Below are 26,491 nucleotides of genomic sequence, written 5' to 3'. Positions count from 1 at the left end.
CCCTGACAAGCATGAGATTCTCATGTGGGAAATTCATTAATCAAATACTTATATAAATACATATAAAATTATAGATAGGTTAAGTGCTTTGATGGGATGGTTCACAGCCCAGTGAAAGTGTTCAGCAGGGAAGACGGACCTAAGCAGTGAAGAATCAGCCAAAGGGTGTAGGGAGTGGGAGAACATACAAGGCACAGCAAACAGCTTGCACAGAGACTGGTCCTGGGAGGAAAGGGTATATCTGAAGGCCTAAAGGAGAGTCAGCGTGGCAGGGCTGCAGAGAGAAAAAGCAGCTCTGGTGAGGTGACCTGGGGACACAGGCCATGCAGGTCATGGTGGCCACATCAGTGTTTGGATCTTTATCCCAACCACCATGTGAAGCCCTTAAAGGTTTCACAGAGACGACCTGGTAAGATCTGTGCCTCTACAAGTGCACGGTGGCTGCTGTGTGGAGAATAGCTTGGAAGGGGGAGAAGGTGAGTGTAGAATGAGGAAGGGCAGACAATGGAAGCCCTGAATGCAGTTCACTTTTTTAAGTTGACCTGTGATGGGAAAGAGGATGGCAGGACAATGAGTGGAGGCAAATGCAGTCAAGGAGGGGTTTAGAAAACAGGAGAAACCTGGGTGTGTTTATAAATCCCAGTAAAGACAGAGATTGAATAAGCAAGAAGTGACCTTTAGACTTTCCTGGAAGGTGAGAGGGATATCAAGATGCAAGACCAAGGGGAGCGGGAGGCAACAGAGAAGGCAGAAGCACTCCCACTGCAGCTGCATGCAGGGGCAAGTCCCTGCCTGGCATGCCCTGTAGGCCATAGGAAGGAAGATTTGAGGTTGCCTGCTGAGAGGATGGGGAGGGCCATGGGAAACATAAGGGGAAGGGAGATGTGAAAAAGTCTTTGGAAGATTGACCTCACCAGAGGACAAGCCCTAGTTTTGCATGACTTTAAATCTTCTAGTAAAACACTTCTCTTTCTGTTTCCCTTTTAAATTTGGAGGTGGGAGCATTGGTGTCATTTAGGATGTGATTTTCTTTCAAGGGCAGAAAGGGGCTGAATTGTTCTGGAAAGCATGGGCCAAGCAGCCAGAAGACATGAAGCCACTATTTTTCATGAGTTGGCGGAAACTCTAATTTCATGTGGCTCAGCATTTTTAAAAAACCACATTTGTCCATCAAATCCCGGATGAAGCAATAGACCTCTTTAAGAATCATGTCAAAATTAGATATAGAATGATAATAACAGCAAGGTTTATTTTTCCCATTTATTTATCTAACACTAAATAAAAGCATATATTATTTATCCAATTGTCTGAAGATTAAGTATATTAATAATGGCAACTTTTACCTTTTTCATGTAGTGCTTCTTTTAGGATAACTGTTAAAAATGTCATATTGTGTTCTCTGTTCTCACTTATAAATGGGAGCTGAACAGTGACAACACATGGACACAGCAGGGGGAACAATGCATACTGGGGCCTGGCAAGGTGGCAGGGGGAGGGAGAGCATCAGGATAAATAGCTAATACATGTGAGGCTTATACCTAGGTGGTCGGTTGATAGGTGCAGAAAACCACCATGGCATATGTTTACTTATGTAACAAACCTGCACGTCCCACAGATGTATCCCGGAACTTAAAATAAAATTAAATTAAAAAAAAAAGTCATGCTGGGTCTATCAGAGAAGCCATGTGAGCACTCATTACCTTTGGACATTATTTTATTTATAAATGTATTTACTTATCTGACTTCTCCACTAGAGTTTGGCTCTGAAATGGCAGGGTCTTGCTCATTTCTTCACTTCTAACATCTTAAGCCAGATGGGCACATAGTAGGTGTTCAGTAAATATTTGCTGAATAAATGAATACATCTTAGATTTGTCTGATAAAACAAATAAGAATTCTTCTAGGGCTAATCTGGCCACCTGCTGTGAGCTGCAAGAGAAGGAGTAAGGTTAGCTTGGGAGCACTGCTGAGGAACTGATGGCACTACAAGGTGTGTATGTGATGGGTGATATGTGAGATTGTGTGGATTGAAGCAATCTTCAATGAATTTATTTATTTATTTATTATTTATTTATTTATTTATTTATTTGATGGAGTCTCACTCTGTTGCCAGGCTGGAGTGCAGCGGTGCAATCTTGGCTCACTACAACCTCTGCCTCCTAGTACAGGCGAGTGCCACCACGCTGGGCTAATTTTTTTGTACTTTAGTAGAGACGGGGTTTCACCATGTTGGCCAGGATAGTCTCGATCTCCTGACTTCGTGATCTGCCTGCCTCAGCCTCCCAAAATGCTGGATTACAGGTGTGAGCCACTGTGCCCGACCTGATTTAAGTGTTTTTATGGCAAACTACAGTGGTCCACATAATGAAGACGTTCTGTAGGTGAAAGGAGTTTTACACTAAGAGTCCTGGAGCATAGCACATGCCTTGGGCAATGCAGATTTTGCATATCATGTTCTGACAATTAAAATTCTGAAAATAAGTACCATTAGATAGAGTTGGAAGAACACTGCTGAACTAATTACTCTGAGTTCTAGCTGAGGCTCTTGTTCTCAGTCTTGGTTGTACCTTAGAATAATACAGGCAACTTAAAAAAATATGTATACTGGATTCCACCTCCAGAAATTCAGCAGTAATTAATGGGGGGTGGACAACGATTTGGGGTATTGGAAGGTTTTTTTCAAAGTACCCTCGGCGATTCTAATGTGTAGTCATGAATTGAGGATGGCAGATGACAAACCTACAAAGGGTACTGGGTAACAAGCAAAAGCTAATGAATGACTCTTAAGTCACCTCACACAATCAGGAGGCTACTTAAGCCCTGGAAGATTTCTCCCTACTTGAAGTGTAACTAAATTTCCTATGTAGCTTGTAGAATAGATCTCGTTGTTTTATGTCCATGGCTTTATATATTCGAGTACCATCTCATAAATTGTCTCCTGTCTGCCTGTCTTCATGTTTCTCCAAAAGAAATCTTCACTTAAATGGAGATATGAATAGTATTAAAGCAACTGATTCTCATATTTCTATGAAGCGGCTTGGTATCCACAAAATGCTTTGTTTTTGGACAGGGTCTTTCTCTGTCACCCAGGCTGGAGTGCAGTGGCACAATCATGGCTCACTGCAGCCTCAACCTCCTGGGCTCAAGTGATCTTCCCAACCTCAGTCTCCTAAGTAGCTCAAAGGACAGGTGCATGCCACCACATCTGGCTAATTTAATTTAATTTTTTTTTCTTTTGTAGAGACAGGATCGTGCTATGTTGCCCACGCTGGTCTTGAACTCCTGGTCTCAAGTGATCCTCCTGACTCAGCCTCCCAAAGTATTGGGATTACAAGCATAAGCCACCATGCCTGGCGCCATAAAATGCTTTTAAGGTTGAACTAGTACAATGATGAGGATATAAGCTGTGCCAGGCCTTGAGCCATGCTTTGGGAACACAGATAAACAAGCTACCACCTGCATATCACAGTCTAGCAGGAGAGGCAGCTGTGTAATCCTGAATGCACTGTGATATGTGATAAGTGCTGTGATTGAGGCTCAGATGAAGAAAGTGGTGAATCACAGAGGGCCCAGCACCTAAAGCTGCTTCAATCAGGGCAGATATTTATTCTTAGCAAAGAATTCTCCTTTGAAACTGATCCTTGTAAATTTCAAAGCCCTGCTAATACTAGCCCGCTTGGGATTCATGCCTGCCTTCTCCACTTGTGGAGACTTAGAGAGAAAGGGAAGGAATAAAAATTCTGCTCTATTCTACAGGGTTTTCCACATGTTTGCTTTATTCCTCAATGTGCATTAAGTGGTAAAGAACACCTACGAGATCTGAATTTGGTGACATTTAAAGGGGCACATTCAGCATACCCGAGGATGTACAAGAGAGGAAAGGAGGATGGGATGCAAATGAGTGAGCCGATTCTATTCATGAACCTTCTTGAGATCTCTCTCTGGGTTGAAAAACTGCTAACAGCGGAGGTTGAGATCTGAGAACGGACAGACTGCCTGCTCAGGTGGGTCCCTGACCCCTGAGTAGCCTAGCTGGGAGACATCCCCCACTAGGGGCAGTCTGACACCCCACACCTCACAGGGTGGAGTCACCCCTGAGAGGAAACTTCCAAAGAAAGAACCAGACAGGTACACTCGCTGTTCAGCAATATTCTATCTTCGGCAACCTCTGCTGCTGATACCCAGGCAAACAGGGTCTGGAGTGGACCTCAAGCAATCTCCAACAGACCAACAGACAGTCCTTCTGACTGTCAGACGGAAAACTATCAAACAGGAAGGACACCTATACCAAAACCCCATCAGTACGTCACCATCATCAAAGACCAGAGACAGATAAAACCACAAAGATGGGGAAGAAGCAGGGCAGAAAAGCTGGAAATTCAAAAAATAAGAGCGCATCTCCCCCGCAAAGGAGCGCAGCCCATCGCCAGCAACGGATCAAAGCTGGTCAGAGAATGACTTTGACGAGATGAGAGAAGAAGGCTTCAGTCCATCAAACCTCTCAGAGCTAAAGGAGGAATTACGTACCCAGCGCAAAGAAACTAAAAATCTTGAAAAAAGAGTGGAAGAATTGACAGCTAGACTAATTAATGCAGAGAAGATCATAAACGAAATGACAGAGATGAAAACCATGACACGAGAAATACGTGACAAATGCACAAGCTTCAGTAACCGACTCGATCAACTGGAAGAAAGAGTATCAGCGATTGAGGATCAAATGAATGAAATGAAGCGAGAAGAGAAACCAAAAGAAAAAAGAAGAAAAAGAAATGAACAAAGCCTGCAAGAAGTATGGGATTATGTAAAAAGACCAAATCTACGTCTGATTGGAGTGCCTGAAAGTGAGGGGGAAAATGGAACCAAGTTGGAAAACACTCTTCAGGATATCATCCAGGAGAACTTCCCCAACCTAGTAGGGCAGGCCAACATTCAAATTCAGGAAATACAGAGAACGCCACAAAGATACTCCTCCAGAAGAGCAACTCCAAGACACATAATTGCCAGATTCACCAAAGTTGAAATGAAGGAAAAAATCTTAAGGGCAGCCAGAGAGAAAGGTCGGGTTACCCACAAAGGGAAGCCCATCAGAATAACAGCAGACCTCTCGGCAGAAACTCTTCAAGCCAGAAGAGAGTGGGGGCCAATATTCAACGTTCTTAAAGAAAAGAATTTTCAACCCAGAATTTCATATCCAGCCAAACTAAGCTTCATCAGTGAAGGAGAAATAAAATCCTTTACAGATAAGCAAATGCTTAGAGATTTTGTCACCACCAGGCCTGCCTTACAAGAGACCCTGAAGGAAGCCCTAAACATGGAAAGGAACAACTGGTACCAGCCATTGCAAAAACATGCCAAAATGTAAAGACCATCGAGGCTAGGAAGAAACTGCATCAACTAACGAGCAAAATAACCAGTTAATATAATAATGACAGGATCAAGTTCACACATAACAATATTAACCTTAAATGTTAATGGACTAAATGCTCCAATTAAAAGACACAGACTGGCAAACTGGATAAAGAGTCAAGACCCATCAGTCTGCTGTATTCAGGAGACCCATCTCACATGCAGAGACATACATAGGCTCAAAACAAAGGGATGGAGGAAGATCTACCAAGCAAATGGAGAACAAAAATAGCAGGGGTTGCAATCCTAGTCTCTGATAAAACAGACTTTAAACCATCATAGATCAAAAGAGACAAAGAAGGCCATTACATAATGGTAAAGGGATCAATTCAACAGGAAGAGCTAACTCTCCTAAATATATATGCCCCCAATACAGGAGCACCCAGATTCATAAAGCAAGTCCTTAGAGACCTACAAAGAGACTTAGACTCCCATACAATAATAATGGGAGACTTCAACACTCCACTGTCAACATTAGACAGATCAACGAGACAGAAAGTTAACAAGGATATCCAGGAATTGAACTCATCTCTGCACCAAGCAGACTTAATAGACATCTATAGAACTCTCCACCCCAAATCAACAGAATATACATTCTTCTCAGCACCACATCGCACTTATTCCAAAATTGACCACATAATTGGAAGTAAAGCACTCCTCAGCAAATGTACAAGAACAGAAATTATAACAAACTGTCTCTCAGACCACAGTGCAATCAAACTAGAACTCAGGACAAGAAACTCATTCAAAACCGCTCAACTACATGGAAACTGAACAACCTGCTCCTGAATGACTACTGGGTACATAACGAAATGAAAGCAGAAATAAAGATGTTCTTTGAAACCAATGAGAACAAAGATACAACATACCAGAATCTCTGGGACACATTTAAAGCAGTGTGTAGAGGGAATTTATAGCACTAAATGCCCACAAGAGAAAGCAGGAAAGATCTAAAATTGACACTCTAACATCACAATTAAAAGAACTAGAGAGGCAAGAGCAAACACATTCAAAAGCTAGCAGAAGGCAAGAAATAACTAAGATCAGAGCAGAACTGAAGGAGATAGAGACACAAAAAACCCTCCAAAAAATCAATGAATCCAGGAGTTGGTTTTTTGAAAAGATCAAAAAAATTGACAGACCGCTAGCTAGACTAATAAAGAAGAAAAGAGAGAGGAATCAAAGAGACGCAATAAAAAATGATAAAGGGGATATCACCACCGACCCCACAGAAATACAAACAACCATCAGAGAATACTATAAATGCCTCTACGCAAATCAACTAGAAAATCTAGAAGAAATGGATAATTTCCTGGACACTTACACTCTTCCAAGACTAAACCAGGAAGAAGTTGAATCCCTGAATAGACCAATAACAGGCTCTGAAATTGAGGCAACAATTAATAGCCTACCCACGAAAAAAAGTCCAGGACCAGATGGATTCACAGCTGAATTCTACCAGAGGTACAAGGAGGAGCTGGTACCATTCCTTCTGAAACTATTCCAATCAATAGAAAAAGAGGGAATCCTCCCTAACTCATTTTATGAGGCCAACATCATCCTGATACCAAAGCCTGGCAGAGACACAACAAAAAAAGAGAATTTTAGACCAATATCCCTGATGAACATCGATGCAAAAATCCTCAATAAAATACTGGCAAACCGGATCAGCAGCACATCAAAAAGCTTATCCACCATGATCAAGTGGGCTTCATCCCTGGGATGCAAGGCTGGTTCAACATTCGCGAATCAATAAACGTAATCCAGCATATAAACAGAACCAAAGACAAGAACCACATGATTATCTCAATAGATGCAGAAAAGGCTTTTGACAAAATTCAACAGCCCTTCATGCTAAAAACGCTCAATAAATTCGGTATTGATGGAACGTACCTCAAAATAATAAGAGCTATTTATGACAAACCCACAGCCAATATCATACTGAATGGGCAAAAACTGGAAAAATTCCCTTTGAAAACTGGCACAAGACAGGGATGCCCTCTCTCACCACTCCTATTCAACATAGTGTTGGAAGTTCTGGCTAGGGCAATCAGGCAAGAGAAAGAAATCAAGGGTATCCAGTTAGGAAAAGAAGAAGTCAAATTGTCCCTGTTTGCAGATGACATGATTGTATATTTGGAAAACCCCATTGTCTCAGCCCAAAATCTCCTTAAGCTGATAAGCAACTTCAGCAAAGTCTCAGGATACAAAATTAATGTGCAAAAATCCCAAGCATTCTTATACACCAGTAACAGACAAGCAGAGAGCCAAATCAGGAATGAACTTCCATTCACAATTGCTTCAAAGAGAATAAAATACCTAGGAATCCAGCTTACAAGGGATGTAAAGGACCTCTTCAAGGAGAACTACAAACCACTGCTCAGTGAAATCAAAGAGGACACAAACAAATGGAAGAACATACCATGCTCATGGATAGGAAGAATCAATATCGTGAAAATGGCCATACTGCCCAAGGTTATTTATAGATTCAATGCCATCCCCATCAAGCTACCAATGACTTTCTTCACAGAATTGGAAAAAACGGCTTTAAAGTTCATATGGAACCAAAAAAGAGCCCGCATTGCCAAAACAATCCTAAGTCAAAAGGACAAAGCTGGAGGCGTCACGCTACCTGACTTCAAACTATACTACAAGGCTACAGTAACCAAAACAGCATGGTACTGGTACCACAACAGAGATATAGACCAATGGAACAGAACAGAGTCCTCAGAAATAATACCACACATCTACAGCCATCTGATCTTTGACAAACCTGAGAGAAACAAGAAATGGGGAAAGGATTCCCTATTTAATAAATGGTGCTGGGAAAATTGGCTAGCCATAAGTAGAAAGCTGAAACTGGATCCTTTCCTTACCCCTTATACGAAAATTAATTCAAGATGGATTAGAGACTTAAATGTTAGACCTAATACCATAAAAACCCTAGAAGAAAATCTAGGTAGTACCATTCAGGACATAGGCATGGGCAAGGACTTCATGTCTAAAAACCAAAAGCAACGGCAGCAAAAGCAAAAATTGACACATGGGATCTCATTAAACTAAAGAGCTTTTGCACAGCTAAAGAAACTACCATCAGAGTGAACAGGCAACCTACAGAATGGGAGAAAATTTTTGCAACCTACTCATCTGACAAAGGGCTAATATCCAGAATCTACAAAGAACTCAAACAAATATACAAGAAAAAAAAACAACCCCATCAAAAAGTGGGGAAAGGATATGAACAGACATTTCTCAAAAGAAGACATCCATACAGCCAACAGACACATGAAAAAATGCTCATCATCACTCGCCATCAGAGAAATGCAAATCAAAACCACAATGAGATACCATCTCACACCAGTTAGAATGGCAATCATTAAGAAGTCAGGAAACAACAGGTGTTGGAGAGGATGTGGAGAAATAGGAACACTTTTACACTGTTGGTGGGATTGTAAACTAGTTCAACCATTATGGAAAACAGTATGGCGATTCCTCAAGGATCTAGAACTAGATGTACCATATGACCCAGCCATCCCACTACTGGGTATATACCCAAAGGATTATAAATTACTCTACTACAAAGACACATGCACACGTCAGCCATCCCACTACTGGGTATATACCCAAAGGATTATAAATTACTCTACTACAAAGACACATGCACACGTATGTTTATTGCGGCACTATTCACAATAGCAAAGACTTGGAATCAACCCAGATGTCCATCTGTGACAGACTAGATTAAGAAAATGTGGCACATATACACCATGGAATACTATGCAGCCATCAAAAAGGATGAGTTTGCGTCCTTTGTAGGGACATGGATGCAGCTGGAAACCATCATTCTTAGCAAACTATCACAAGAAGAGAAAACCAAACACCGCATGTTCTCACTCATAGGTGGGAACTGAACAATGAGATCACTTGGACTCGGGAAGGGGAACATCACACACTGGGGCCTATCATGGGGAGGGGGGAGGAGGGAGGGATTGCATTGGGGAGTTATACATGATATAAACGTCATGCACATGTACCCTAGAACTTAAAGTATAATAAAATAAAAAATAAAAAATAAAAAAAAATAAGAAAAACTGCTAACAGTATAACTTTTAAGCTTTATTTCTTTTTTGCCTCCATTCCTACAGAACTTTTAGAGAAATTGGTGAAATGGTGATAAACATAGTATGTGGAAACCTTCAGCACTGCTCTCTTAGCTATAGCTTTCCTGAGCAGTTTGAAGGACAGAGATTCTAATAATGACAACAAAAGACCCTAATGATTCTCTATGTTTAGTGCCTCCATTCTATTTTCCCCATTGTCTAAGTGGCTGGCATATTTTTAGGTAAGACACAACCAAAGACTTTATTGAGAAAGTGACATAAAATAATGGTGGTGAAAAAGCTCCAAATTAGATGAATAAGGTTTGTTTTTCTTCCTTGTTTCTCATGGATAAAATGCATTTGCCTGTGTTAGCCAAGTGATAAAAAAAAAAAAATCTGCCACTCGATAGAAAGAAACAGACTTTTTGAAAGGGATGCTCTCCATATTCTGACTACCATTCTTTTCTACTGGCTGATCTAATAGGACTAAAGAATATAATTTCTCATTCCAATGAACTTGGTTGTCTCAACTGTATAAAAACAGCACAGGTAAAAAAAAAATTCATCCTTCAAGTTTCCTGGGAGGAAGCAGACACTTTTCTCACTCTCCCACCACATCAGCTTCTGGGCCATACGAACAGAATTTTGGAGTAAGAAGAAAGGAAGGTGGAGGGCATGCCCTCCAGGGACAGTTGTAGTCTCTCTGTAGCCAAGGGCAAATGACTTTCCAACGTTGTAATCATTAAGGAATGATGATCAAGAACACCTAATTTTTGATCTGAGATTAAAATAATCACAATTTGTAGAAGTACTTGGTGTTCACAGCTTCTAATGTATAAGCTCTAGCCCAGTGGGGATGCTGGAACCAAAAGAGTCAAAACATAGCAGAGTCTCTGGCATCCGTCCTTCTATTTCTGCTTCTCACTAGTGCCGGATAGTTAAGCAAATTTATCTGTCCCAGGTGAGTGTGCTCCAGTGTTCAGGGCCCCTGAGCCAGGCCTTCTACCCACCAGCCCACCAAAGACTCCCAGAGCGGCAGGAAGTGAGAGTACCTAGAATGTCGAAGCACGCACCACTCTCCAGCCGGTGCTTCCTGTACAGGTTCTTCAGAACCTTGGCACTGCCAAAGCGCTTGAAGCGGCTCTTCACATTATTGTAGAACCATTCCAGAGACTGGGCCCTCAGAAGCCTGAGGAAAACAGAATTAGACAACAGAAAATTAGAATTATTAAATGGTGAGTTGCAAAACTGCTACAATGTTTCACAGCTCCATCCATCAAGATGTGAAGTTTATTCCCCTTGAATCTGCGCTGGCCTTGTGACTTTCTCTGACCATAGAAAATGGTGAAAGTGATGTTGTGTGAATCCTGAGCCCTGCAGTTGCCTCTCTTGCTGCTCTTGGGAATCCCACAATCTTTATCACGTGAGTAAGCCCAAGTTTGCCTGTTGTGTGATGAGAAACACTTGGCCCAATCATCCCTCTTACCCCAGCCAGTAGCCAGCTAACTCCCAGACAGGTGAAAGAAGCCATCGGCCAATAGTTTGACTGGAGACAAATGAGTGACCTTAGGTGCGACCAGGAGAACCATCCACTAAGTCACTCCAAAGAGCAAACCAATAAATACTTGACATTTTAAACCATGAAGTTTCAGGGCATTTAGTAGTAGGCTTTATATTTGATATTCTTACTGTATTAACAGCATTTCTAATTCATCTTACAAAAATAAAAAGCACAAGGAAGATAGCAAAATTCTCTAGCCTCTTCCTCATTCAGATTGAAGCACTGTGAGGAAGTAGTTTCCTGGTTAATGCTACAATGGTTGGTATAAAACATTGGCAAGATCCAGGCTGGGTGCTGTGGCTCACGCCTGTAATCCCAGCACTTAGGAAGGCCAAGGCAGGTGGATCATTTGAGGTCAGGAGTTTGAGACCAGCCTGGCCAACATGGTAAAACTCCATCTCTACTAAAAATACAAAAACCAGCTGGGCGTGGTTGCGCATGCCTGTAATCCCAGCTACTTGGGAGGCTGAGGCAGGAAAATCACTTGAACCTAGTAGGTGGAGGTTGCAGTGAGCCGAGACAGCACCACAGTACCACTGCACTCCAGCCTGGGTGACAGAGTGAGATTCCATCTGGAAAAAAAAAAAAAAAAAGATTCTTCTCTTTTATGCCTGATGAGAACAAATTTCTAAAACCTTTCCATTTTGAAAACAGCTGTTTTTCTTATTTTTCTTATTATAAATGTAATAATACACACTCATTTTAGAAAATTCAGAAAAGCAACAGGAATATAAAGGCTTCCAAGTCAATGGAAGAACAATTCCACATTTAGTTGCTCTTCTTTTCCAGACCCCAGTGAAATGTGAGAAGATATCCAAAGATAAAAAAAAAATCTATACAAGGAAAGAATTGGGGTGAGAGCAAAATCAGAGATTTTGACAATGATAGCATAAAGGTAACAAAGAACAGTGTCCTTCAGAACAGATGGAAGAGCTTGGACTCTAACTGGAAGGCCCAATTTTGAGTTGGTTGATTCAGAGAGCAGCCTTGGATTATGACAGTACTCAGAAAGGTAATTTAATGGTTGTGAAGACAATAATGAGGTCTCTTGGTCCCCCATCCCTACTCCGTAACAAATGGGCAATTGGTCTGAGGATGATTGGTCTTAGGCCCAAAAGATAAAGTGGTTCTCTTTTGAAGTTGAACAATCTACTTTAGATTTAAGATTTCAATATGGAGATTAACACCATACAGTGAAGCTATAGAGTTTGGATATTTGTCCCAGTTGCAAATCTCATGTTAACATGTGATCCCCAATGCTAGAAGTGGGCCTGGTGGAAGGTGTTTGGGCTTTGGAGGCATATCCCTCATGAATGGATTGCTGCCCTCCCTGTGGTAATGAGTTCTCACTCTATTAGTTCACTCGAGAGCTGGTTGTTGAAAAGACTGTGACAACCCTCCTTCTCTCTTGCTCCCTCTCTCACCATGTGACACACAGGCCCCCTTGCCTTCTGCTATAAGTAAAAGGTTCCTGAGGTTTTTACCAGAAGCAGATGCTGGCACCTTCTTGTAATGCCTACAGAACCATGAGCCAAACAAACCTCTTTTCTTTATAAATTACCCTGCCCCAAGTATTCTTTCCTAGCAACATAAATGGACTAATACAGAAGAAGCCTGTCTTGTTTGGCACTGGGGGAGCCCCTACATGCCTGCCCGTCAGATGTCATCCATGTATACCAAAGCAAAGCCTGTCAATTGCCTGCTTAACTCACAAACTTGGAGCTCTTGGTAAGCACTCCCACCTTTCAGCCCTAAACTCTTTCCAAAACAGAGGTCTATTGGGAATACTTATCTACCCAATGGCAGAGGAGGCCCATGTTGGTTACCTTTATTCACCAAGTCCTTTGTTCAAAAATATGAATAGATGACAAAAATCACCAGCCATTTGCAACAATCCAATGGCATAAGAAGAAAGAGCCAAGATAAACTAACAACAAGTAACAAAGGACAAAAAAAGATAACTCAAGGTATTGAAAGTAATTTAAACTCTAATTAATGTTCATAATGGTTTGAAAAGATACTGTATCCGTGCAACAGGCTAGGGTGATGTGAAATACATGTAGAAGATAAGCAACAACTTATTGGAAATAGAAAACAGGATCAATAGAAAATTTAGTAGAACACCTAAAAGTTAAAACCAACATAAATTTTCTAGACTGTACAATAAGAAGGCAAAAATATGGAATATACAAGAGAAAACAGACATGGGGGTTCAATTCAGGAGGTCCAGCATCTAACAGAATTCCAAAAAGGAAGAAAAGAGAAAATGAAAGAGAGGGGGATAAAAATCAAAGACATCATAGAAGAAAATTTCCCCAAGCTAAGAAAGGGAAAAGTCTTTAGGTTAAGAGGGCCTACCAACTGCCCAAACAATAAATGGAACTTTAAAACAAAATAAAGCAGACAAACCTACCTTGCTACATCTTCATGAAAATTCAGATCCTCAGAGATAAGGAGAACTTAGGGGCTTCACACAGAAAAAAATAATATTTTGCAAAAGGATAAAAATAATGATGCTAAAATTTGTAGTCAATAACAATGAATGCTAGAAGACAGTAGAGCATAGATTTTCTAAGAATAAATGGCATGAACTTAGACTTCTATGTTCAGCCAATCCATCATCACAAGAGGGCAAAATAAAGACATTTTCAGACATGTAAGATTGCTTTCTGGAAAAGAAAATTCTCAAGGTGTATTCCAGGAGAACCAAAAGCCATCCACAAAAGAGGATCTTGGGACTCTAAAAAGAAGAAAACTGTCCCAGGAGTACAATGGAGAGAAGTCCCAGGATTGTGCAGCAGATCTGGAAGGTAGGCAGCCAAAATGGGGCATTCAGTAAGTATATAATTAAGAATCTACATGGATGAAGAGAAATGGTGAAGAAGGAGCCACATCTTTCTTTTGTCAACAAGAATAAGGAAAAGCCATTAGAAGCTTTGGGAAAATCAAAATCAAAACCAAAAAGAGCTCAAGAAAATATGGTCTAACTATGAAGCAAATGAAAAGTTGTATGATTTTGTAAACTAATTAAGTGGAAGAAGAAAGGTGATGACCCATTTTTCTTCAAGGAGCCCACGTGTTACAGCTAAGAATAAGTTTTTTTTTTTTCTATCCATGAATTTCAAGTCATGACTTTGGTCTCTAGAAGATAATGTTTATATAATTTAGAAACTACTTAGTTTTCACCCTATTTATAGACAAAGCATAAAAGGATCACACTGTCAAGACATTTGCATTTGTTATTGAAAGAAAAATTAAAAATCATTGACAGCCTAATAGAAGCCTGGCTGTAAAGAGAAAGAGGAATGAGGGTAGTTCAGAGATGCTAATTTCCCCATCTTGCAGAATGGAGTCAAAATCTTACAGAATGCAGTCAAGACAGACTGTGTAAGGTATACATACCAAAGATAATGGTTTCGATATGCTAAAGTCATAAAGGTCACCAGCATATAATAAAAGTTTTAATAAAACTTCCAAGGGGAAGGTAAGGAGATAGGAAAAAGTGAACTATTCATAAAAGTCGAAAGTTGACGAATCAATGAATGGCAAGATAAACATATTATTTAGGATTATTGTGGTAGCCCCCAGAAATGTTTAAATGTGATTCCCTGGGGGACTGGGACTTGGCAAGGAGTTGGGGATATGAAATCCTTTTAATATCTTTTACTGGCTGAATTTATTTTAACCAAGTACATGTATTATTATAAAAACTGAAATAAAAACAAGCAAAAGAAGATTCAGAAAACTACCCCAAGTTCTACTACTGGAACCTGACATTAGATGAGTGTTCTTTCAGACTTCCATGCAAGGTGGTTTAAAATCAGCCTATATAGAGATTGGGAGGGGCCCTGGGACTCATGGTGGGGGGGGGGTGTGTGTGTGTGCATACATGCATGCGAATGTGCATGTGCTCATGTGTATGTGTGTGCATGCATGTGTATGTGCATGTGTGTGTGTGTGTGTATTCATGCAGGCACACAGAGAAGGCAGGGACCAAGAGGTCAGTCTAAAGCTGGTTGGTGCTGAAGGGGCTCCAGGGCCAGAGCAGCTCTGAGAGACCCAATTTTTTCACGGAGAGGATGTGCTCCCTCTTCCCACAAAGTTTAGCAGACAGGGGCTGTGGGGCAGCAGCAGGGCAGCCACCTGGAGTGTCCAGGAAACAGTGATGGCGGCAGTGGGGAGGTGCCCCTTTTAAACGGTTAGTGACTTCAGTGAAGAGAAAAAGCCACAAATGGGTTTTCCTGAGCACATGTGTCTTTCAGTACATACAATGTTCACACTATCTTTTAACAAACATGCTCACACTGGCTTTGATCTTGCTGTTCCCTCTGCCTATAATACAGTTCCCCACAGATAGTCTCAGGCTCAATCCAACACTTCATTCAGGCCTCTGTGCAAATATCACTTCTCTTGGGAGGCCTTCCCTGACGATCTTTGCAAAAATGCCACTACCATGCCAACATGTCTGTCCTCTTACTCTGATTTTATTCCTTATATTTTTATAGAATACTTCTTTGTACCTATTTAGCGATATGTAATTGTCTATGATTAAGTAATTATAACAATAATCACTATATCAACATATTGACAATTATTAATTTGTTTGTTATCTATAAGCTCAAGGACATAGGCTCAAGGAAGACAGATTTTTTTTCCCACTCCTGTATCCCATGTGCCTAGACCACTAAAGTGCACCTAGTAGTCACTTGATAAAATCCAGTACGTGATGGACAGACATTGTTTTATAACTTGTTTTTTCCACTTAGTATTCCTGATTGACTGTAATGTTGTTGAAGTCTTCTCCCATGACATCTTCAGTCACCTCAAGAGTTCTCCATAGTATGGACACAGCAAGCTTTATATAACTGATCTCCAATCTTTGAACCTTGAATCCTTCCCATTTCTTCTGCATTAAAAACGGTTCTGTGATGGATATGCTGCCAGCTAAACAATTTCACATATCCATAGTTGTGGATCCTAGAAGTAAAGCAGCCAGGTTCAAAGATGCAACTTTTTCAGAAAACTTGCACCAATTTACACTTCCCACCCATGGTGTGAGATTCTAAAGTCCCTCTCAAAGTGGCCTCACATTAAAGAGAAACCCCTGAAAGAGTCACCAACTGGTCCATGGCAAAGCCCACTTCTGGTCCCCAAATGCAGCTCAGGAAGGAGAATGAAAGGGCAGAAGGCAAGCATTATCTTCTCCCCTCTGGTATGGTTGAAAAACTAAAATTGAAATTGAGAGGTTTGTCTTCCTCATGGAGGGAGAAAAAGCACTTATCTAACACAATATACCAAATGTATAATTTCTTTCACATAAAACTTCATCATATAATCAGTGTCACTATTATGAAAAAATGAGCACAATTTTTTGAGTGCTTGCTCTGTCTGCCAAAAGTTTTCCTTGCATCACCTTATTTAATTCTTGCAGAGTACGGTGCAGTGGTAGGCACATGGGTGCGGGTGCTGGTGAAGTGGCCCAGGTCCTGGCATTTACTACAAGTGTGGTCTTGAACACATGACTTCATCCCTCTAAGCCTCAGTTTCTTCATCTATAAGATGGGGGTGATGACAGTAACCACCTTATCACGCTGTTTTGAAGATTAAATTATATAACATAAACAATAAGGTGCCTGGCATCAGAACAGGGCTTGATAATTTCTTCTAATAGCTCTAAAATGATGAGTCCGCTCTTTCATAGAGGCATAAATCAACATGCAGAAAGAGTGAGTTCCTTGCCCAAAGGAGCAAACTCTTGAGCAGGGATTAAAAACTGGGAGCTTGCAATCATGCACAAGTACTATTCACAGGCACCCAGCATGAACAGAGACTCTCTCTCTCCAATTTATTTTACTATAGAATTTTAATTTATTACAAGAAGCATCTGTCATTTTTATTTAAAAAAAAAACACTGATAAAGCTATTTTCAGAATTTAGAATAATGTAACAGAAAAGAAAGGAAATACAGAAAGCCTTGCTTCTGGAAATCACACTCTCTGGGCCTATGATTTATTTGATATCTTTAAAAGCACAAAAGAAATGCAACTGCAGCTTGCCGGGCGCGGTGGCTCAAGCCTGTAATCCCAGCACTTTGGGAGGCCGAGACGGGCGGATCACGAGGTCAGGAGATCGAGACCATCCTGGCTAACACGGTGAAACCCCGTCTCTACTAAAAAATACAAAAAATTAGCCGGGTGAGGTGGCGGGCGCCTGTAGTCCCAGCTACTCGGGAGGCTGAGGCAGGAGAATGGCGTGAACCCAGGAGGCGGAGCTTGCAGTGAGCTGAGATCCGGCCACAGCACTCCAGCCTGGGCAGCAGAGCGAAACTCCGTCTCAAAAAAAAAAAAAAAAAAAAAAAGAAATGCAACTGCAGAAGAGAAATCTTCTCTAGCCTCCTTCTTCCACACACTGCCCTGCTCTCTGAGCAGATGGTCACCAGAAAGGCTCAGCTCTGACCCTGGAAGGGTCCACATGGTATCAGTGGAGGACAGTTGTTATTGTGCCCCTCATTCTTCTAAAAGGGACATTTCTTTTCCTTTTGGGACACTCCTCCCTCCCTCTCCAACTTAGTCTATGTGGTTCTGGAAGGCTGGGTACCACTCCTGGCACTAGTGTTGATGGTCTCATGACTCACACTTGCCATTGGGGTTGAGCTGGGAGCTTCTACTGGAGACCTTGGTAACAGATGCCCCCTTTCTGCAGGGCTGGCTCCATGACAGAATGAAAGCCTAGAGGTTCAAAAGCAGATCTGACAGTCGGGAGGGACAGGATTTTGTTGATATACTTAGAACACCTGTATCTACTCAAGCTTAAAGTCAATCCCTGGACTTTACTATTATATACGCCAATATTTTCTCTTGTTTGTTCAAGCCTTTTTGAGTTGAGTTTTTATTACTTGCAACCAAGAGTCCTAATATCATGTTCTAAGTTCTAGACAGCCCGAGAAGACTTTAAGTGCATCATTGGATGAGTTCTCCATTCACTGCTTATACCAAAACTCTACAGCATTCCGAAGTATTTTAATGAACTTAAAATAGAATACCTCAGCTTACTTAAGTCTCAGAGTGGAATTAGGGCACCAGCCTGGAGCTGCAGGGAGGTGGAAGACAATAGTAAATGGTGGGGAATGATCTGTAAAACCACAGGCCGATTTGGAGAGCAGAAAACTTTTCCTTAAAAAGTAATATGCTTTATGTCACATACAAAAATGATAAGATGTGTGAGATAGATGTGTTAACTAGCTTGACTTAATTATTCCATAATGTATATATATCAAAATATCACATTGTACCCCATAAATATATACAATTATTGTTTGTCAATTAAAAATAAAATTTAAAAAATAAATTTACTTTCTGCCAGGAAAAAGTAGTAATGTGTTTTCAATTATGATTTGACTTAGAGTTAATGTAGAGAGCTTTTCTGGAAGCTCTTCCTTGGGGCTTCCAGGAAAGGCTCAGTCATGATTATCTTCATTTGATATTACTGATTTTATTGTATTTATTTAAAAACCTATGGCTCAGAGGAAACTCACAGGATGCATGTGGCTCATGGGTAGAGGTGTGGGGAACGGGCTGTGAGGATCCCAGCACCCGGGTGGACTGGCTAAGTGTGCAACTCCCTGGCCCATGCTCAGGTGTCTGCTTTCCGACTAAACATGCACAACTGCAGGCAAGGCTAGATGAGAAGAATCTTTGTGTCGGCATGCTGCTGAAATAGAAGAGAGGGTGGAATCCTGCGGCAGTGCATGGACTCATTCATTTGTTCACTCACTCTTTCTTTCATCCTTTCACTATGTATTGAGGGCCCACTATGTGCCAGGCACTGTGTTAGACGTATAGAAGTGACAAAACAGAACAGGGCCTTAACCAACAGTGCTGCCAGACTAATCTGTTCAAAGAGTGCGAGGTAAGTCAGGAGATGGAATGGAAAGTCAGGTAAAAGGCATCTTGGGCATGGCTGGACTGCCTGTGTCTCACAGGTCCTGGGTTCTGTATCATTCCCACAAATGTGTGAGAAACCAGAATCTACCTGCTTTCTGTCCCAGGCATTTTCTCTCATAATCAAACTGCTTCTTCTTTTTATTTTTTTATTTTTATTTATTTTTATTTTTTATTATACTTTAAGTTCTAGGGTACATGTGCATAACGTGCAGGTTTGTTACATATGTATACTTATGCCATGTTGGTGTGCTGCACCCATCAACTCGTCAGCACCCATCAAGTCATCATTTATATCATGTATAACTCCCCAATGCAATCCCTCCCTCCTCCCCCCTCCCCATGATAGGCCCCAGTGTGTGATGTTCCCCTTCCCGAGTCCAAGTGATCTCATTGTTCAGTTCCCACCTATGAGTGAGAACATGCGGTGTTTGGTTTTCTCTTCTTGTGATAGTTTGCTAAGAATGATGGTTTCCAGCTGCATCCATGTCCCTACAAAGGACGCAAACTCATCCTTTTTGATGGCTGCATAGTATTCCATGGTGTATATGTGCCACGTTTTCTTAATCCAGTCTGCCACAGATGGACATTTGGGTTGATTCCAAGTCTTTGCTATTGTGAATAGTGCCGCAATAAACATACGTGTGCATGTGTCTTTGTAGTAGAATAATTTATAATCCTTTGGGTATATACCCAGTAGTGGGATGGCTGGGTCATATGATACATCTAGTTCTAGATCCTTGAGGAATCGCCATACTGTTTTCCATAATGGTTGAACTAGTTTACAATCCCACCAACAGTGTAAAAGTGTTCCTATTTCTCCACATCCTCTCCAACACCTGTTGTTTCCTGACTTCTTAATGATTGCCATTCTAACTGGTGTGAGATGGTATCTCATTGTGGTTTTGATTTGCATTTCTCTGATGGCGAGTGATGATGAGCATTTTTTCATGTGTCTGTTGGCTGTATGAATGTCTTCTTTTGAGAAATGTCTGTTCATATCCTTTCCCCACTTTTTGATGGGGTTGTCAAACTGCTTCTTCTAAGCTTCAGTAGGTGTGTACGAGTGGTGGCTTAGGAAGAAAGGGAGATGCTCTCCTGGTGATGAGATTTATAGGGAAAAGCTTTCCAACTTGGAACTGTCCAGAGTTGTCCATGCTTGATTTCCCTGACTTATTTTTTAATATTCCAAGTTGGCCAGACTCAGTAGCTTACGCCTATAATCCCAGCAGTTTGGAGGCCAAGTCAGTCAAATTGCTTGAGCCCAGGAGTTCGAGACCAGACTGGGCACCATGGCGAAACCCCATCTCTACAAAAAATACAAAAATTAGGCACAGTGGTACATGCCTATAGTCCCAGCTACTCCAGAGGCTGAGGTAGGGGGATAGATTGAGCCCAGGATGCAGAGGTTGCAAGGTGCCAAGATTGCACCACTGCTCTCCAGCCTGGGCAATGAAGCCAGACCCCATCTCAAAACAAAAAACAAAACAGAACAACAACAACAAAAAGCATTCCAAGTTATCCCTGAGATCCCTGAGGATGATTACACAAAGATTCTTAGCTCTGTATAGTTTCACAAACTTAAGCATGATAGTCTCTTAAAATATCAAAGCTTTTAAAAAATCAACTGCAGGCCAGGTGCGGTGGCTCATGCCTGTAATCCCAGTACTCTGGGAGGCCGAGACAGGTGGATCACTTGAGGTCAGGAGTTCGAGACCAGCCTGACCAACATGGTAAAACCCCGTCTCTACTAAAAAATACAAAAATTAGCTGGGCATGGTGGCAGGCACCTTAATCCCAGCTACTTGGGAGGCAGAAGCAGAAGAATCATTTGAACCTGGCAGGTGAAGGTTGCAATGAACAGAGATCGAGTCATTGCACTCAAGCCTGGGGGACAAGAGTGAGACTTCTCCCAACAACAACAACAACAACAACAACAACAACAAAAAAAAAAAAAAAAGAAAAGAAAATCAACAGATACTACCCAAAGCAATCTACGGGTTCAATGCAATCCCTATCAAAATACCAGTGAAATTCTTCACTGAAATAGAAAGAAATTCCTAAGATTTGTATGGAGCCACAAATGATCCCGAATAGCCAAAGCAATCCTGATCAAAAAGAACAAAACTAGAGGCATTATATTATCAGACTTCAAAATATACTACAAAGCTGTTGTAACCAAAACAGCATGGTACTGGCATAAAAACAGACATATAAACCAGTGGAGCAGAGTAGAAAACCTCCAATTTAATCCACATATCTACAGCTAACTGATTTTTGATTAAGGTGCCAAGAACACTCACTGGAGAAAAGACAGTCTTTTCCACAAATGGGGCCAAGAAAACTGGATATCTATATACAAAAGTATGAAACTAGACTCCCACCTCTCACCCTACACAAAAATCATCTCAAAATGGATCAAAGAACTAAACGTGAGACCTAAAGTAATAAAACTGTTAGAAGAAAACATAAGGGAAATGCTTCTGGACATTGGTCTGAAAAAGGATTTTATAAATAAGGCCTCAAAAGCACAGTCAACAAAAGCAAAAATAAACAAATGTAATTAAATTAACAGCTTCTTCACAACAAAGGAAACAACTGACAGAGAAAAAGACAACCTACAGAATGGGAGAAAATATTGGCAGACTATTAATCAGACAATGAGCTAATATTCAGAATATACAAGGAACTGAAGCAACAGCAAAAAACCAAACAATCCAATTAAAAAATGGGAAAATGATCTGAAAAGACATTTAAAAGAAGACATACAAATGACTGGATCTCATCCTTTCTTATGGCTGAACAGTAGTACTCCACTGTGAATAAGTCAGGCACAGAAAGACAAACATTGCATGTTCTCACTTATTTGTGGGATGTAAAAATCAAAACAGTTGAACTCATGGAGATAGAGTGTAGAAGGATGGTTACTAGAGGCTAGGAAGGAAGGTTAGTGGGAGCTGGAGAGGGAGATGAAGATGGTTAATGGGTACAAAAAAATCGTTAGAATGGATAAGACCCAGTATTTGATAGCACAACAGGGTGACTATAGTCAATAATAATTTAATTGTATATCTTAAGATAATTAAAATCATAAAATTAGATTGTAAGACAGTCTAATTTTGAGGATAAATGCTTAAGGGGATGGATCTCCATTTTTCATGACGTGATTATTATATATTACATGCCTGTGTCAAAATATCTCATGTACTCCATAAATATATACACCTATTATATACCCATAAAAATTTTAAAAAGACATGCACACATGGCCAATGAATACATGAAAAAATGCTCAAATTACTAATCATTAGAGAAATGCAAATCAAAACCACAATGAGGTATCATCTCACCCCAAGTAGCATGGCTATTTTCAAAAGAACAAAAAATAACAAATGCTGATGAGGATGCAGACAAAAGGGAACTCTCACACACTATTGGTGGGGATGTAATTAGTAGAACCACTATGGAGAACGGTGTGGAGGTCCCTCACCAAACCACAAATAGAACTACCATGTGATTCAGCAGTCCCACTACTGGGAATTTATCCAAATGAAAGGAAATCATTATACCGAAAAGACATCTGCACCCCCATGTTTATTGCAGCAATATTCACAGCAGCCAAGATATGCAATTAACCTAAGTGTTCAACAACAGATGAAGGGATAAAAGATGTGGTATATACAAGAATGGCTAATATTGAAAAGACTGACAATACACAGTGCTGGCTAATGATGTGGAGCAACTGGGTCTCTCATATGTTGCTAGTAAAAACAGTTTGGTGAATCCTTACAAAGTTAAATATATACTGGTTACTATACAATACAGTAATTCCATTGTCAAGTATGGAACTCAACAGAAACGACATGTCTACACAAAGACTTGTACATGAGGCATAGAGATCCACTATCTTGTCTCACCACTGTCCAAGCCATGACACAGACATGGCTTCTGTTTGCAAGTCCCTATGAAATATTTATTTTTAAGAAAAATAAAAAGATGGCACAAGAAAACTTATAGCAATTTTGTTCATAACAGCCCAAACACTGGAAACTGATCAAATGTCCATCAGCAGGTGAATTGATAAACAAATTAAACTGTATGCACAAATGGACTATTATTCAACAATAAAAAGGAACTGCTGGCAGGGTTTGGTGGCTCACATCTGTAAACGCAGCACTTTGGGAGGCTGAGGTGGGTGGATTGCTTGAATCCAGGAGTTCAAGACCAGTCTGGGCAACACGACAAAACCTCATATCTACTAAAACTACAAAAATTAACTGGGTGTGGTGGCGTGTATCTGTAGTCCCAGCTACTTGGGAGGCTGAAGCAGGAGGATTGCTTGAGACCAGGAGTTCGAAGTGGCAGTGAGCTATGATTGTGCCACTGCACAACAGCCTGGGCAATAAAAGGAGACCCTAGGCCGGGCACGGTGGCTCAAGCCTGTAATCCCAGCACTTTGGGAGGCCGAGACGGGCGGATCATGAGGTCAAACCCCGTCTCTACTAAAAAATACAAAAAACTAGCCGGGCGAGGTGGTGGGCGCCTGTAGTCCCAGCTACTCAGGAGGCTGAGGCAGGAGAATGGCGTAAACCCGGGAAGCGGAGCTTGCAGTGAGCTGAGATCCGGCCACTGCACTCCAGCCCGGGCAACAGAGCGAGACTCCGTCTGAAAAAAAAAAAAAAGGAGACCCTGTCTCAAAAAGGAAAAAAAGGAACTGCTGATATAAATGACATGAATGAACCTCAAAAACGTTATGCTAAATAGAATATTTAAATTAAAATTGCAATTGTATTATTCCACTTACATGAAATATTAACAGAAGCAAAATTAATCTACATTGACAAAAAGCAGATCATTGTTTACATGGAGCCAGCAGTGGGACTGACAGCAAAGGGGCACAATGAAACTTCTCAAGAAGTTGGAAATGTTCTACATCTTGATTGTGGTAGTGGTTATATGATTGTATATATTTGTCAAAACCTGTTGAACTGTACACATAAAATGGATGCAACATACTCTTTGTAAATTATACCTTAATAAGGTTTAACCCCCAAAAAGAATAATTTTAAAATACAGATGCAATACAAAAAATATGGTATATATACACCATGAAATACCAGTCAGCCATGAAAAAGAATGCATTTCTGTCATTCATGGCAACATGGATAGAACTGGAGGACATTACATTAAGTGAAATAAGCTAGGAAGAGAAAGTTAAACACAGCATGTTCTCACTCATATGCGGAAACTAAATAAATTGATCTCATAGGAGTAAAAAGTAGAGCAGAGGATACAAGAGGCTGGGAAGGGTAGGGGGAAGAAGATGATAGGAAGAGACTTATTAAAAGATACAAAATGACAGCTGGATAGAAGGAATAAGTTCTAGTGTTCTATACCACAGTAGGATGACTATAGTAAACAGTAATATATAATATAGTGTCAAATAGCTAGATGGAGAGTATTGAATGTTCCTGACACAAAGAAGTGATAGATGTTTGAGATGACAGCTATGCTAATTACCCAGATCTGATCACTACACGTGATATGTATCAAAACACACTATGTACTCCATAAATATGTAAAAGTATTATCTGCTAATAAAAAACCTTAATGTTGGAAAAAAGGCCTGGAAATTTATAACTTCTATTAGCTAAGGGGAAATGTTAAGTATCTTAAGATTCCTCAGAGAAAGAGAAAGCTGGTATAAAATAGTTTTTAAGAACTAGGTTATTAAAAAGTTTAAACATTTCTTGATTTTTATCTTTCAGTATGGTGTAATTCCTCTAAAAACTGAAAATTTTAATATGATCTTTTGGAAATAATCAACAGCAAACCTTCAAAATTTACCAGTGACAACATAGTTAGAATTCATTACTTTAAGTCCTTTGAGCTACAGTTTTCTCATCTGCAGAATGGGATAGGTTGTGCCTTACAGGGCTAGAGGAAGAATTAGATAGCTCAACGAAGAGCTCCCAGAGAAAGACCAGACCTTGGTACTCACTGGGGGAGCCAGCAGAGTCTGAATGTGAGTGAACACACCTTTCCTGCATGGCCTCTGTGCATTTGTCCTGTACCAAATGCTGCAAATGAGTGATTCTCAGGAGGGGACATGTGCCTTAATGCGGGCAACAGCATTATTTGTTGGCAGAGGTGTTGTTTTCTGAACACATATGTTCTTGGAGATTCTATGGTGACCTGTCCTTCTACTTTGCTCCATTTCCTTAGGGAGAATAATTGTAATGAAGCGTTTTACTGATGGGACACAAAGCAAGGCTGAGGATAACAGACTGCTGCTCAGATGATGTAAATAAATTTATGACATAGATGTATGACCAGATCTGTCCTGCAAGAGCTCATATAGTTGTCAGGTTAAGAGAGTGCCCTAAAGACCAGAGGCAAGAGGCTGGGGTGTGGCCATCTTTCTATTGAAGCTTCCCCTGAAGGAAGGAATGAGTGAGTGATGTGTTCCAGGACAGGTTGGGCAAGTGCCTTGGAATTACACTGGAAAAGTACAGCACTATGGATAAAGACAATGCTCTGGGGCCAGGGAGAAAAGAATTCAAATTCTGAAGCTCTCTCTTTCTGGAAGTGCCGCGTCAGGCAGTTATTCTACCTCTTGGTGCCTTGAACCTCATCAGAAGGGAAACAACAAAAGCTCCTACTCCTACAACTTGGCTGTGGAGATTAAATGACAGATAGAACATAAAGCATGTTGCAAAGTCTAGCACGGAACACTGTGCAGTCTGAAGTCCACGTTATCAGTAGTACCATTACTAGCACAGGTTCTGAGCCTGGGTTCCGGTCCCTGCTCTGCCACCTCTTAACTGTGTAACTTTGGGCAAATTAACCTTTCTCTGCCACCATTTTCTCACCTGTAATACAGGGATAATAATGGCACTATGGGGTTTTGTGAGTAGTTGAGAGAAGAATCCAAGTAAAATACTCATCTCTGACACAATAAAACCAATCACTATCCTCATCACGGTCAAGAGTGCTTTAGAGGAAGTTTGTGTAGATGGGGAGTGTCAGGTGTCCCACTCTGAGAGTGTCTAAGGGAACAGATGAGGAGAGCTGGGGTTTAACAGAGGTATGGTCTGGGTAGGCAGAGAGGTTAGAAGCTCTGTTGCACACTGAACAAACAGCAGGAGGAATGGCTGCATGCTGCCTCCCATCAGAAATAAGCATCTTCACAGATTAAAGAGACTAACTTCCTCCTTCCCCCAAATAGTCTGTTTCTTCTGTATGGAGATTTACAACTGACAAAGTGCTTGCAGGAGGGCCATCCCCGGCAATTCCATTCTGGGAATCTCCTCAGAGAGGCACTCACATGTGTCCCAAGGGTGTTCGCTGAAGATTTGCTTATAACTGAAGAAAATGTAAGCAACCTTGGTTCATTCATTCAGTCATTGTTCACTCATTCACTTATTCATCTGATATATACTGAGCACCCAGCATGTGCCAGATGCTGATGTAAACACTGAGTG

At 40.9% G+C, this 26,491-nt stretch overlaps 1 protein-coding gene across 1 annotated transcript in view; it reads right to left on the bottom strand.

The window, feature by feature from the left end:
- Positions 1 to 26,491, bottom strand: part of MYRIP (myosin VIIA and Rab interacting protein) — a 427,956-nt gene that overhangs the window by 95,440 nt on the left and 306,025 nt on the right. The window contains exon 4 of the mRNA XM_033212116.1: positions 10,559 to 10,695. Within this exon, the coding sequence (XP_033068007.1) occupies positions 10,559 to 10,695 (137 nt within the window). The remainder of the gene's footprint in view (positions 1 to 10,558; positions 10,696 to 26,491) is intronic.

Source organism: Trachypithecus francoisi, unplaced genomic scaffold (genome assembly GCF_009764315.1).
Source record: "Trachypithecus francoisi isolate TF-2019V2 unplaced genomic scaffold, Tfra_2.0 Lachesis_group0, whole genome shotgun sequence".
Lineage (NCBI taxonomy): Eukaryota > Metazoa > Chordata > Mammalia > Primates > Cercopithecidae > Trachypithecus > Trachypithecus francoisi.
The sequence above is the reverse complement of the archived record's forward strand: the minus strand, read 5'-3'. Positions and strand labels throughout refer to the sequence as shown.